This window comes from Rhamphochromis sp. 'chilingali' (assembly GCF_963969265.1).
Source record: "Rhamphochromis sp. 'chilingali' genome assembly, chromosome: 11".
Taxonomy (NCBI): domain Eukaryota; kingdom Metazoa; phylum Chordata; class Actinopteri; order Cichliformes; family Cichlidae; genus Rhamphochromis; species Rhamphochromis sp. 'chilingali'.
This window is the reverse complement of record NC_137938.1, coordinates 30,666,680-30,682,433: the sequence shown is the minus strand read 5'-3', so window position 1 is coordinate 30,682,433 and position 15,754 is coordinate 30,666,680. Positions and strand designations below refer to the sequence as shown.

At 38.7% G+C, this 15,754-nt stretch overlaps 1 protein-coding gene across 1 annotated transcript; it reads left to right on the top strand.

The window, feature by feature from the left end:
* Positions 1-7,503: 7,503 nt before the first annotated feature.
* Positions 7,504-13,783, top strand: hapln2 (hyaluronan and proteoglycan link protein 2; the record flags this gene model as incomplete). Its single annotated transcript, XM_080897523.1, has 6 exons — positions 7,504-7,537; positions 7,693-7,797; positions 8,486-8,842; positions 9,207-9,323; positions 9,414-9,596; positions 13,230-13,783. The coding sequence occupies 6 exons, from the start codon at positions 7,504-7,506 to the stop codon at positions 13,505-13,507; spliced, it is 1,074 nt and encodes a 357-aa protein (XP_080753649.1). The 3' UTR covers positions 13,508-13,783.
* Positions 13,784-15,754: the final 1,971 nt, after the last annotated feature.

The following is a 15,754-nucleotide window of genomic DNA, read 5'->3' as shown; positions in this document are numbered from 1 at the left end:
ATATTGCAACACTTAAGATACTTAAGATAATTTTACAGTTAAATTTTGTGGCTCGTGGTCCAGAAAGTACTTAAATGTTTTGACGTCCCTGACTTTGGATTTCTTACACAAATTAGTTACTCCAAAAACACAATGAGTAACGATTTTTTTATACTGTTTGCTGTAATACTGTTTTTATCAATAGATAATACAACGTGGCACAGAGCAGGTAAACCCAAGCTGACATATATCCACATATCGCTCTTCACAATCAAAACATCTGGATAATCCTTAGCCTTGCAACTTTCAGTGTTTATTTAAATGGGATTAACCTGCAAGTGATGCATGTGTAAATCTCACTCCAACAAGTGCATCTAAAAGTGTTGAGGGAGGGGAGCCACATGTAATGAATGTTGTTACCTTGCTCAGTCGTGGATCTAGAAAATTTTCCAGGTGAGGGGGCAAGACGTCTAGACAGGGTGGCACATACCTCTTCAGTGAGGTATGTGAAAATCCCCTATATGTAAATGGAGTCAACAAAGTACCCACAAAAACACTATTTCTTGAATCATCTAAGAAATGGTCTGTATTTGTATAGCGCTTTACTAGTCCCTAAAGCGCTTTACACATTCAGTTATCCACCCATTCACACACTGGTGATGGCAAGCGACATGTAGCCACAGCTGCCCTGGGGCGCACTGACAGAGGCGAGGCTGCCGAACACTGGCGCCACTGGGCCCTCTGACCACCACCAGTAGGCAACAGGTGAAGTGTCTTGCCCAAGGACACAACGACCGAGACTGTCCAAGCCGAGGCCACCGGCAACCTTCCGATTACAAGGCAAACTCCCAACTCTTGAGCCACGATCGCCCAAAGGTTACAAGCGGCATTTGTACAAACAAGCAATTAGTTATTAACACCCAAACACTTTTCTGACTGAAATGAGTAGTAGCAACAGTGCTGTATAAATAAAAATGAATTGAATTGAATAGCAATAAATAGTAACTTCATTGTCTTCATGAGTAGATTTAAGCTAAATGCTAACTGTGGTGTGACAATATGCCCACAACCAGCTGGCCAAGTTCAATGCCCTATCGTGTAGTTATAAGTGTAGTGCAGTGTAGAGAAGCTCTTCCTCAACCATGATTTGATCAAAAATTTTGGCCAGTTAGCTTTCCTGTCCCCTGATGTCAAAACAGACAAACCAACCGACAGACAAATGGGCACCAGACTTAAAAGATACCTCAGCTGCACTTCTTCAACGATAAGGCTGAAACGCTGCTGTGTGAGATAAATTTAGAATGTTTGATATCTTTTCCAGATCTTACAGGATAGAAATGCATGTGTGTCACCTGACTCATTGTGAATTAGCCCCAGAGGTTCAAGCATGCATACCACAGTTTGTTTTGTAGTACTGTGTTACTATTGTCATTCAATCAGTGCAGTACTGGCTGCTCTGATGCACTGATAACACAATCTCCCCATCAGAGGCAGCATAGTAACAGCAAACAGAAAGAGCTCCAGCACCACATGAAAAGAGATAAATGCAAGCCTAAGCTTGCCTGTTATGTAAGACTGAGATAGTTGACAGTGGGAATCTATACTGGTACTTCACACTTTTATACTGTACTCTGGGAACTTTGCCAGGTCTATGTGACCTTTTAAGGTGCATCTATTAATTGATCTTAATAGATGCATGAAGTTTCTTGTTATAGCGTTTTTGTTATAGACACAGACAGTACCTGAAAAAAAAAATATAGCTTCCTGTACAAAATGCCTTAAAATGGCATGAACACATATGAATTCCTAATGAGTTCATAGTGTCATTGCTGGTTTCACATCTTGTTGAACACAACATAATGTGCAGTTTGAAAAAGAGGATTCCAGTAAGAATAAAATAGTCGACATAGTATGAAGCAGGGTATGCTTTAGGGTGTGGCTATTTTTGATGGACAATCTGCTGCTGCATGAGCATGCAGTGCTCCTTGGTTTCTCAGTCAGATCCACCTCTCACGCATCACATCCAGCTTTCGAGACGTCAAGGTGGAAATGACCAGAATGCTCAACTTGGTTGACATCACACTGGCTATTTTCATTGTTTAAATTCAGTCCATGTCACTCATCTGGATGTACAATATCATATTTTGCAAAATCTTCAATGATTTTTTTCTTTTTCATTATAATACCATGTGTTATACCTGCAGCACAAAATGTCTTGTCGCAGTGTAAAAGTGACAAAATATATGTCTTTAAATAGTAGCAATTAGTGGCAATCATTGCAGGAAATACTTAAAGGTTAAAAGGTAAATGATTGATATTTGAGCTGAAAATATCGACTATATATATACTAGTTACCTAAAGAGTGTCCCTACACACACACACACACACACACACACACACACACACACACACACACACACAAATAACGATTCTGCACTTTGTTGTTTTTGGTTTCCAGTTCTGGCATGAAACAACCTGGAGGTGCTCCATGCTCAAAGGGGGAAAAACATGTATGGGAACGTTAAGTTCTCTCTCTCATCTTTGCTGTGAGATTCATATCTACTTCTATGACTGTCGTATGTGTGTTACACAACTAACTCAGCTTGTGCCTCAGGCTCATTATTAAATCACTCCATGTAAAGGACAAGGGGTCAAACAACTCCTGTCGTTTTTAATATATTTATATTTAATATATTTTTTGTTGTATTATGTACAATGCTGTACAAAAGTATCCCCCCCCCCCTTCTTGATATAATGCAGATAAAATGATAAAATGTCATTTTTAAATTATTATTTCATTTATGTTTCAGTGGTGAGGCTTCCCAGGAGTGGCCAGCTTATCAAAATTACTGACACTGACAAAATCCAGTGCTGATCAAAAAGAACACCAAGACATATCTCACATTTGTCAAACAAACAAACAAAAAAACCCTTCTTCATCTTGATGTTCCTCAAGACCTTTGGGAAAATATTCTGTGCAGTGCAAAACAAAAATTGAATTTTTTGGAAGCTTTGAGTCCTATTACATCTGGCTTAAGAACATCACACCAACACGCAAACATGGTGCTGGTAGTGTGATGGTGTGGGGTTACTTTATTGCTTTAGGACCTGAATGACTTGCTCTATCAGTGATTGGAAACACATCAGCAAGTCTACCTCTTATTAACTTCAAAAAGCAGTGTTAAGGACTGTAACAGTGTGTGCAGAAACTTGAAAATGTCTTTATATAAATAAATAAATGTGTAGCAGTTTTGTTGAAAGATTTTGTTCATCAAAACTAAGGAATGTTGAAGTGTGATAGGGTATGAGTACTCTCATTAGAATGAGGTATCTGAGCAGCCAACCAATGCATGATCCGCATCAGTGCTTCGAGACTAGCAAGTGTCACATGTCTTATATCGCAATAATCAGCATACCATGAAAACGTGATTTGTAGAAAATAATGGACAGAGTCAAATGACACACCACACCGATAACTTGACAACCATCAGCGTACTACAGAAGTGGCATTACGGGAATGTTTAAATGCTTACAGCACGCTACTTAAATATGACACTATCCTATTGACATTCCAAACGCAACCTTACACAACGTTAATTTGTATTGATGTGAAACAGTAACATCAGTGATAATGTGAAAGGAAAAATAAAGACACAGTCAGCGCGACTGGCACAGAGAACAAATATCCTATTCAAAGTCAATGTCGTTTTTTTTTTGTTTGTTTATTTAATTTTTACACAGTGCAAACAACAAGAAAATGCTGCTAAATGTTCACTGGTAACATTTGAGTCAACTGAGCATGGAAAATGTGAAGGGATGTGAATGGGTGAATGATAAGTATACAAAGATAAGTAAAGGACTGATAATAATGACTGGTGTTTCCATCCGGCAGCCTGCATGGTGTAAAATGTGTTTTGTTTCATGTAAAAACATTTGCCCTTACTGATGAACTCATCTAAAATTACAACCTGACTCTGTAGTACACCTCAGCTCTACATCTTACAAGCTTGTGTTTGTTTTAAGTACCAGCAACTTCATTTTCAGTGTAACAGTCAGTTGACATTTCCTGATAACTGTTTTCTAAGAAACAGTGTGTGCCCATATGGGGTTTATGGTTACAAGGACGGTGAAAGTTTACAAGGACCTCTGAAAGTAACAGGGAAAAAAACCTACATTATTTCTCCTAACAGCTGTCTGTGAAAAAGAGACATGTCACTTTTGGTCTCACACATTTCTGCTGTAAACTTATGCACATTACTTGGTGTAAAATTATACTAGCGCAGGAAAGGAGTGGAAAACAGCTTTCACATTTCTTATAAAAGATCATTATGCATTATGCCTCATAAGAATCAAAAGGTCAAAAGCTTTTATTTCAGACTCCTGGTACTTAGATGAAATGCAAAGACAAAAAAGCCACCTACACACAAGGAAGACACGGGAAACCTAGTCAGACAAGGAAGTGCCTCCAGTGACTCCTTAGCATTGGATTTTTTTTAAACTGTAAGGAAGGTAAATCTGTCACAAACTGTCACTCTCTGCAGTGGATTCAAGAAGAAGGGTATTTGTAAGTATGTTAGAAGTTAGGGTGATGTGTCTTTACATGAAGTTTCAGAAATGTTGGCAAAAAGTACATACTTTTACCATGAGGCACTTTCATGACCTCAGCACTTTTTCACAGATTTTGTCAACAGAGTCACGCATCAGTACTACATCAGGGCTGCAGGCAGGTCGACCAGCTCTCATATTAGCCCCACTCATCAACTCTAGATGGACTGAGTGGTTATCAAATGTGTAGAGATTAAAATGTTGAATGCTTTTAACTGACTCTGTGATTTGCAGCCCTGCTTAGAGCTTCAGAAGTAAATTGCGAAACACCAAAAACACATCCATCAACAAAATTGAAATGAACTGTCACAGAGTGCAAGAGCATTTACCTGCAGGCTTTAATAAGTAGCTTTGAGCCTTAGGCAGCTGCCGAGTATAAGAAAATGAGCCAAACAGTTGAAAAGTGAAAAAAAGAACAAAAATAGTTTTGTGAGGCTTTTTGAACTGTATATTTTTCAATAAAGAATAATTTAAAAAAATGTTGAAAAATATAGATCACAGTTTGGCGTAAAAAAAATGTATTAAAACTACCACATGATGGCACTATGACAAAATAAAGTTACTTATTGTCGTTATTATAGTTAAACTGCAGAGGGCAACATTTCTTTCTATGCAACATAAATTCACACTAACAGCACAAAGCCCTGCAAGCAATATTCAGCTATCTGTTACAATGCAACCAGAATCTGAAGAACAAATATCCTGATGATTTTTGATTTTCTGTTCTATGATAAATTGGTGTAGCTGCCCCAAAATGGCATAACATTGTGTTTCTATTCATAGACAGGAGATCAACACTCACAAAGACCATGAAAGGCTGCATTTTCATAGGAGTCCATACGCTTGATTAGCTGATCATCAACAAGTGTGATCTCCTATATATACTGTAAGCAGGAGTATATGTAGTTTGCTGATCTGGAACATTCAGGTCTGTGTTAACACAATGCAAGACTCTTCATAGGCAGTTCACCCAAAAGAGGTTCTACAGCAGCGGTCCCCAACCCCTGGGCCTCGGACCGGTACCGGTCCGTGAGTCGTTTGGTACCAGGCTGTGAGAGTTAAGGCTGAGGTATGAAATGTATGGTTTTCAGGGTTTTTATCGGTTTTCAGCGTTATTTTGTTATCGTTTTTATCGTTAACTCGGTTTTCCTGGGTCTTTTCACGTGTGTTATGAATAAATCTTCTTTTTTTCGGTACCGGTACTAGTTTTATTTTGTTGTATTTATCCGCGACACCTTAAAGGCCGGTCCGTGAAAATATTGTCGGGCATAAACCGGTCCGTGGCGCAAAAAAGGTTGGGGACCGCTGTTCTACAGGATTTAGTTTGAATGCTAAATATTAAACCTATGAGAGAACAATTATAAAACAAGCCTGAATATATTGGACTTGTTGGAAGGGTTACCAGAAGAAAGCTTCTCTCTATTAGGAGCATGACAACATAGCATAGATTTGAAAACTTTGATTTGAATAAATCAAAAGACTTCTGGAACAGTGTTGTTTGGGGACACCAGCCACAGGACACATTGAGTCAACCATGAACTCTTCTGTATACCAGTAGAATGTGAGGCCAGGTAAAGCTTTTTTTTTCAGCAGGCAAAGTTACTGAAATAAGAAAGAATCAAAGAGTTGTAATCATCCAATCAAAGTGCAGAAGATAGCTGTGCACAAAAGAATACCTTCAAACCTTAACAAACTGAAGCAACGTAATGAATGCATTGGTACTGTATATGGAGAGAGTTCTGTAGAGCCACTTGGTTGTTGTCACCTAGAGGTGTTTGTGCGAATACTAATTGGAGGACATGAAAGAGTCCCATTGATGACGGAGCACAATAGGGAAGCAACACCAGCAAAAACAGAAGAATCCCATCATTTAATCTTTTTTTCCACATTGGACGCTGTTTGTGTGTCTCCTGCCTGCTGTCACTGTGTGGAGAACATAACCCTCACAATGCTGCCCTTGTGCCGAGGACCGTGGTGGAATAGGAAACTAGGTCCGACACAGCTTCCTCTCCCACTGCCCCCAGAGCCATGTGGGCAATAACAAAGATGGCTCAATCCGCACTATAGTGCTCTTTGGCAACGACCTTATGGGAAAGGTTAGAATACACAGGCTAACTTGTTGTCTACAGGGTTCAGAGATGGCTCATCACTCGGTGCACTTTATTGTACAATATGTTTTTTGACAGCACAAGAGAATGTAAGAAAAGTGTGCAGATTTGATCAAAGTTAATACTTTTCTTTGTTTTAATGTGTAATATTAAGGTTCTCCTTCTTAAGTGTTCTTAAGAAGCAACACACAAAACTTATCTTTGTATATATTCATTGTTTCTTCAGTCATCTAAAACAGGAATTGAATAAGATTATAGATACTTTGCTATCTGGTAATTGATCAATCAAGACATTGATGGACAATTAATAAACAATTCATTTATTCATGTTCTAAAGGTAACGTCTACCACTGACAGATTTAGTATGTGTCAGCTCAAACAAATCAGATAATGGCATGTTTTACAAATCAGTGTTTGCACCTTGACCTGTAACACCAAAATGTAGAATTTTAGGTGCTAATGCTGGTTTCATTCATAGTTATAATCCTCTGAGAAAACTTTTTGTTGTTCATATTTTGTCTCACATTTAATAAAAACAAAGAAAAAAAGACTATTAACGAAAACAAACACAAAAGCTTGTGAGTATCAGATCTTCGTATGGTTACAAGAGTCACACTGTCGATTACAGAGTGGACCATATGACCAGAGCGAGGGAAGAGAGGGAGTAAGAGTTAGAGACCGATGACAGCTGAACATTTGATGATTGGACAGAGAACCCAACAGAGATAAATAGTAGAGAAACAAAGTCAAGCTTTATCCAGAGAATTTTCTGATTGGACACTGAAAACATTGTGCTGGAGGATGCTGGAGGATGACCGAACGGCTGTATCTTCTCAATTACGCAGGTTTTTGTCTTTGTCTTTGCCAATTTCCGATTTAAAATTTGGGAAACATATTGGACTGTAAAATGTACCACAATTTTTCTTAACTTAAAGTTTTATTGATGATGCCAGGCCATCTGTGACAACAAAATATTATTCTGTTTTCTCATGAAACACAGGAGGAGGAAGAGTGACACCCTTCATAATGAACTGTGCAGTGATTCTTTTATTGATATCAAGGTGCTTCACCTGGTCTTCAGCTTTATATACACCTGAGAGAGCAGGTAAAATCCCATTACTATCACATGATGGGTGATGTTTTGGCAATGGTTTGCAGTTACATATTCATGTACTGACCTGAGATTACTTTACATACTTGTTAATTTACTGCCTAACGTACGTCATGTTTAATGATGCAATCTGTGAATTTATCTGTGTAACAGAAGAAAATGAATTCATATTTGATGATGTTACCAATATTGCCCAGTATTGAACTCCTGATTGGTTTGTCTTATGTAAAATGCAAATATAGGCTAAATTTCATCTTCAGCACAGTATTTATTATGAGGAGAATATTTTTTATCAGTGCAGTGAAGTAAAGAAAAGAATATATGTTACTGTATACAATGTAGATGGCTACTTCTAGTCATAGATGGAGTGGAACTCAATCAGAGCACTTAAAGCGCATCAGGGAGAACTTGGGGGTTTAGTATCTTGCTCAAAGATACTAAACTTTCTGGTTGGTACTGACACGCTATCAATGCAAATATTTTTGCCAAAAAAAGTGTCTTGTGAAGAAAATTTTAAAGCTTTAACCTGAAAGGGTAAAAATCTAACTTTTGCACTGCAGAAAAATTACACTGCACTGCTCGGTGTAGTGCAAACAAGTTGTTCTTTTACCCAAAAAGGTTGTCACATGGGAGGCTGATGTTAGTGTTCTATTTATGATGTTCGATTTTCTTTTGCCCACAGCTTCCAAGAAACTAAAGTATCTTCTTGAGCCGCCTGTGTCTGCAGACGTCACTGGTCAAAGAGGAGATAATGTCACCTTACCATGTATCCTCAGAACCAAACCCAGCCATTACAAGGTTAAATGGACAAAAATTGAACCAGAGAAGGTTGGACCAGAAAATATTATCATGATATCCAATGCACATGCATTCAAGCCATACGGCCATCTTGGACAGCGAGCTTTTCTGCGTAAGGCTCATGCCATGGACGCCTCCCTGCACCTCGGCCGTCTTGAGCTGGAAGATGAAGGCACGTATCGCTGTGAGCTGGTCAATGGCATTGAGGATGAGAGCGTCACCATTACTTTGAGGATTGAAGGTAAAATATTTTTTGTATCTGCTTTTTCAGGATATTGGTACATGTCTGATTATTCGTGTGGTATACACTAGCTAAAAAAGGCTATTTCTGGTAAAATAGTGGTTTGAGCTATTGGTAGGTCATGGGGCAAAAACACACACATGAGAATAAAAATGATTTTTTTTGTAAAGAAAATAAGGTTTACCCATGTTTTTATGGTTCAGCTTGGATATTTTTTTCTCCTGCTTATCAAGAAAAATAGTCTGAGAACCGCTGATGTGAAAGATATACAGGCTATTTTGAAATGTTGTCATAGCTTCATAGGGGCACTCATTTTGCATGGGCAGAGAAAAACCAGCACTGACAGCGGGCCTTCTCTTTGTAGGTGTGGTCTTCCCGTATCAGAGTAAAGATGGCCGTTACAGATTCAATTACCAAGAAGCAAAAGAGGCTTGTGCTGCACAAGATGGCACATTAGCCACATACAGCCAGCTTTACAGAGGTACCCCACAAACTGTTCAAAGCATTTATTCCGAATCAACAAATGCTATCTACTGCTTGTCCAGCTTTATTATTTTGTCTCTTCCTGCAGCTTGGACTGAGGGTTTGGATTGGTGCAACGCAGGTTGGCTCCATGATGGCACTGTTCATTATCCGATTATTCACCCACGACCAGTTTGTGGAGGCGAGTTGCCTTCAGGCATCCGCAGTTATGGCCCAAAAGATAAAAACAATGATCGGTTTGATGCTTTTTGCTTCACTTCGCAGACATCTGGTAAGTTAGGAAACAAACTTTTCTACTCTTCCAGTTTTTTGTGTGGTTAAATATTTTTCAAATCTCAAACTGTTTGAAATATAGAATCACTGATCCAAATGCTATTATTTATTTATGTTGTAATACACTTGTTTAAAATCACAGCATCCTGCGTTTCATTTACAATCCTTCACATAAATTTCTTTTTGGGACACTGTATCTTCAGAAAGAACCAATGAGCAGAAGCCGAGAGAGTCACATAACAAGGCGTGGAAGTATTGAGAGGCTAGTGTGTGTTTGGTCTTCACATGGGAGTTCTTCAAAATAGAAAAGGAATCAAATAATACTAACTCTTTAAGAAATAATTTAACACCAGATAAAGTACAGAATGTCACACAATAGACTGTTTATAAAAGATGGACATAGACATTGTGACCATACCCAGTGGTTTTATATCCTCATTAGCCTTTTGACTCCTGGAATGTTGGTTTTGTGAAACCTAAAACAGCCTATTTTATTTGTGAGGGTGGAGTGTGAAGTTAATTTAACTCACCAAAACTAAAAAACAAGCTTCATGTACCACACAGCAACAAGTTATATTTTGTGTAATTCAATAAAAATGACCCAAGTTGTCTATATCAACACTTAACAAAACAAGTAAATTACTAAAATAGAAAAAAAACTGTCACTCATCTTACAGCTGTTACCAGTTGAGAAACGGCCTTGTGTGACTTTTCCAAGAAATGCAGGTTTTAGCGCTTTTAAGCTGGCTTCCTCATCCTGCCTTAGGCACTCCTGTAGGCTGTATGCACTCTTGGTTACACTCGTAATTATGAGAAAACAATTCTGAACTTCTATGAGTCAAAGTGACAAAATAAACTGACTCAACCCACAGTACTTTTGATGAATCCTTAGAAAATATAATATTTTTTGTATACAGTTATACAGTGTTTAACAAATTTATTAAACCACCAGAGAAAAAGTCATAAAAACAAGAAAATTCAAAAATCTATGCAGTGATCATTTTAAAAAAGAGTTCCCCCTTTAGAAACCCGAGCAGTGCACCTCAAACACACCCAGATCCCAGAAAGTCACCACACTTTGGATTTCTTGGTGACGCCAGTAGAGCCATGGTCTACAGGGTGTTGCTTCTTAATTTTTTATTGATGATTGTTTATGTTTGAGTGCAGTGATACTGAATCCAGATTCTCAGTAGAAACAATCTGCCCTTTAATACCTACCACACAAAAGCAGTATTGATAGTAGGTGCTGTTGTGACTAGTGATGGGTGAATGAAATGGCTCTTAGAGCCGGGTCTTTGAAGTGAACGATGCGAGCCGGCTCCTTATTGGGAGCCGTGGGTTTTTTTCTTTCTCTTGCCCTCTCTTTCACTTTTTTTTGCTTTACGCTGCAAGTCACCCTTGTGTTTGCGCTGAGCAGAGACGCCAAACAGGGACTTGCGTTTGCGCCCCTCTGCTCAGCGCTGAGCTGAGCTGAGGGGGCGGGGACGGTAGTTACACTCGCAACAGCAGTAGCACACAACAAGAGCAGGAGGGAAAGAAAGACAGCCGGGAGCAACAACAAGAGACAACACCGTCACATTGGAAAGGTACAGTAAAGTAAATGAGTGACACCAAGAAAAGAAGCAAAGTCTGGAACCATTTCAATCGTATTGACAAAACAAAGGCAGAGTGTAGAGTCTACAAGAAAAGGATATCATATAGAGCTCCACAAACAACATGCACAGGCACCTAAGAACTGTCCACCCATCAGTGCAATGGGAAGATAAAACGCAGTCAGTTGAGTGTGATATTAATATTTCTAAATGCCAACCTTTCCCTTAATTAAAGATCTGGGCGTTCTTTTTTTCCCCCTTTTTTCCCATATTTTAATTTATATTTTACTGTGTTGTGGTTTGCAGTGTTTTGTGTTGTTTCACTTTAAATTTGTTTAAAAGGAAAAAGCTGAAAATTTAAGTAGTTAAAAGTTGAAATGTATGAAATGTAAATAGTTGGTTTTTGTATTTTATAATTTATTTATTACATTTTATGTGGAGTGAATAAATAAAAGTATATTTACAGTGGCCCCTAGAGACAAAGCACGTACAAACTCCAAAACACAACGGAAGTGCTCCAGGATGCTAGGAGCTGTGTTGAGCTTTTGTTACCTAGTGGCTACACAAGCCAGGAAGTACCAACAATCGGATTGGGTGTGTGGTAGTAACAGGTAAATGAACTTTTTTTTTAAAAAATATATTTTTAAAAAAAAAAAAAAAAAAAAAAATATATATATATATATATATATAAAAAAAAAAAAAAAAACACCCAGCACGCCCCTGCGGGCGGTTTATCCTTCAAGCTCGGGTCCTCTACCAGAGGCCTGGGAGCTTGAGGGTCCTGCGCAGTATCTTAGCTGTTCCCAGGACTGCGCTCTTCTGGACAGAGATCTCCGATGTTGTTCCTGGGATCTGCTGGAGCCACTCGCCTAGCTTGGGAGTCACCGCACCTAGTGCTCCGATTACCACGGGGACCACTGTTACCTTCACCCTCCACATCCTCTCGAGCTCTTCTCTGAGCCCTTGGTATTTCTCCAGCTTCTCGTGTTCCTTCTTCCTGATATTGCTGTCATTCGGAACCGCTACATCGATCACTACGGCCGTCTTCTTCTGTTTGTCTACCACCACTATGTCCGGTTGGTTAGCCATCACCATTTTGTCCGTCTGTATCTGGAAGTCCCACAGGATCTTAGCTCGGTCATTCTCCACCACCCTTGGGGGCATCTCCCATTTTGACCTCGGGACTTCCAGGTTATACTTGGCACAGATGTTCCTGTACACTATGCCGGCCACTTGGTTATGGCGTTCCATGTATGCCTTGCCTGCTAGCATCTTGCACCCTGCTGTTATGTGCTGGATTGTCTCTGGGGCATCTTTACACAGCCTGCACCTGGGGTCTTGCCTGGTGTGATAGACCCCAGCCTCTACATCAGCTGCTGGATAGCGTAGTGGTTAGACTACACGCCTTTGGAACAGAGGATCGCAAGTTCGATTCCTGCCTGGGGCGTCTGTATCCAGTAAGGGTCCTAAGGCTAGACCCCCTATGCTAAGCAAGCCTACCGCAGACATGAGCGAGACAGATAAATATATATATATGTGTGTGAGTGTTTGTGTATTAATATTGTGCTTTGGAGTTTGTACGTGTTTCGTCTCTAGGGGTCCCCATAAATATTTATATATAAACATACATAAAGAAAACCACGTTTTTTTACATTACTAATTCCTTTTGTGCATAATTTTATATTGTTGTTGATAATTAATTAATTAAAGCAACAAAACAACCTGAAGAGCCGGTTGGGAGCCGAAAGAGCCAGCTCTTTTTAGTGAGCCGAGCCGAAAGAGCCGGATCTCTAAAAAGAGCCGGAAATCCCATCACTTGTTGTGACATGATGGAAACATGTTCAGTGGGAAAATGCTCGTTTGTCTCTCCAGCTGGAAAGCCCTACTGATACTCCCACTCTTACTGTTGAAAATATGACAGACATGTTTGGACTTGTAAAACAACAAGGACATTTAAATAGTTGCATATTTTCTTTTTGTCAGCATTTAAATAATTACTTATTCTTTATATCTCCTACAAATGTTTCCTGCTCCCACAGGCTCCGTCTTCTACATAGCTGGGGCTTTCTCCTTCGAACAGGCCGGACACACTTGTAAAAATCAGGGAGCTGAGATGGCATTGGTCGGCCAGCTTTATGCTGCCTGGCATTTCCATAACTTTGACCAGTGCGATGCCGGTTGGTTAAAAGATGGCAGTGTTCGGTTTCCCATCAGTAACCCCAGGGAGCGCTGTGGAGGCATTCCAGAGGCAGGAGTACGGTCATTTGGATTCCCAGACAAGAACACACATGTTTATGGGGTCTATTGCTATAGGTAATCCAAAAGCACGAGCAAGAAAGACAGAGAGACCTGAGAGACCACAATACATGTGTATACAGCTTTATATACCAAAAGATTGTCCCAAATAAGAAAGTTCATATCTGAGGCTACAGACACGTTGCACTATTGTTATTTTCAACATTATAGTAAAGTAACTATGAGTGGGTATAATAATGATTAAAAATAACTAAAAGAATGAAAGTTCAAGGAAAGTTCAACAACTAGTAGATTGCAGGTAAATGTTATAAAATAATGTTTATATGCACAATCATCTATCACTAAGCCTTTAATAATAACAGCTCTGCAAACACGTGATGTGTCTACTTAACATAACTCTTGCTTTTATATGAGCATACTCTAATGAGAATAAACACAAAGGATAAACTGATTTATGTGTAAATTAATGACACATAATTTAATTTGCTGAATAAAAAGATGACCTGTTATCAGTTTGGATGTTTTTGTATATTTTTTTCCTTACTTTCCAAAAATATCTCAGCTGCTGGAGCCTCTGTCCTTATTTATCATAGAGTGCCTGGATGTAGCCTAACTTTAAAATACTCATTTTTGACATGCATCTAGATGCCATCAGTCGTTGGAATATAAATGAAGAAAGGAGTAGCCTCTTTCTAAACTGCACAGATAAGGTCATGATGTCAAGTTGTTAATGATTTAAAGTAGCAGCAACCAGTTAAATTGCAGTTTACTGTTAAGTTTTCAGTTTCAGTTTAGCTGCTAGGTTTCAATGTGGGTCCAAGGGTGCAAGGGAAAGCTTCCTGCCTCAACAATGCATTGAAAGAAAATATTAAAGCAAGGAGGGACTTATTTAATGAGCCTTGCAATAGAAGTTAAAATAACAGGAATTATACATTTTTACACATATTTATGAAAAATATATAAAATAAAATAAAATATAGCAGTGATCTGCTTTCCTATTAAATCTCTAATGAGTACCGAGACAACCTGGTAGCTTTATGCATTTGTCTACATGAAATTTCTCTGATTTCAGGGTTGGTACTTTCCCTCATCTAAAGAAATACCAAAATTAAAGGGAATCACTGATGTCCCCTTCAAGAAAACGTTAACATAGTTTCCACATGGTGTTTAAATCAGTTAGACATGTTAGAAAACAAAACAAACTGCATCTGATTAAATCTGGAGCTAGTGTGACTCACGCTTTAATGTGACCTTATCTACATGTAAACTGTATCTATACATTCTTAAGTGATATAAAAAGAAATTTCCAAAGAAGTTCCCACCTCTTCCTCTTATCTCTGCCTTCAAGCAAGAAAACAACAACAGATGAACCAGTCCTGTGAACACAGAAGAAAAGGAAGAGCCCAAACAAAAGGGTTACTCCAGGACAGTCCCACTGTCCTGGAGTAACCCTTTTGGCCCACAACATATTACCCACAACATAATCGTGTTTCACCTTTATTAAAGGTGGCCCACAACATATTACTCCATATTGTTTGGATCAATGGATAAATTTGTCATCAGTGGGCAATCCTATGGCTACAAATGAGAGAAACTTAAATATTCACACTGTTTTTGAGACATAACGTCTTTAGCAATAAACCACTTGACAACAACGCTGATCATGTTTGGGGTTTTTTTTTGTTGCTTTTTTATGTTCACTGTATTTAATGTTGTGGTTAGTTTCGTTTGCTATTATAACTAATATTACATGGAAGATATTTCTCAGTTGCAAGATTCTTCAAATTCAAATATTGTATCGCAAAATATACAGTTGACTCACAGTCAAGTGAGTAGCCAAGTCTAAGCAAAGAATTTCCAAATCTTCGTTGCAATCTTGCTTGTTGTGTTGACAATTTAATCACATTGTCTAAAGACTAACACTACACATTGCCTTGACTTACCATTTTTAAGTTTGCTTTTCAAGCCCACACATTTTTTTGTAACCTATAAGGATCTTGCTACAGAGTATACCACATAATTTCCTTTTATCTGAGATGCACTGCAATTTGAGATCTACTACCCACTTTCAGTGAAAACAGAACGCACATGAAATCCCTTTTTTAATAAAGGTGAAAGGTGAAACAAGATTGTGTGTTTGGAAATCAGCAAAGTTATAGCAGCTTCAAGAGCAATTTATAAAAGTAAAAAAATGTGTCCATTTAATGAGCAGTTACATGCTCTTTCTCCCAGTAAAGAAGCATTGTGCTATATTAGAACAGAATAGCAGCACTTCCTCGAGTGCAGCTACTCTAAGACCTCATTTGAA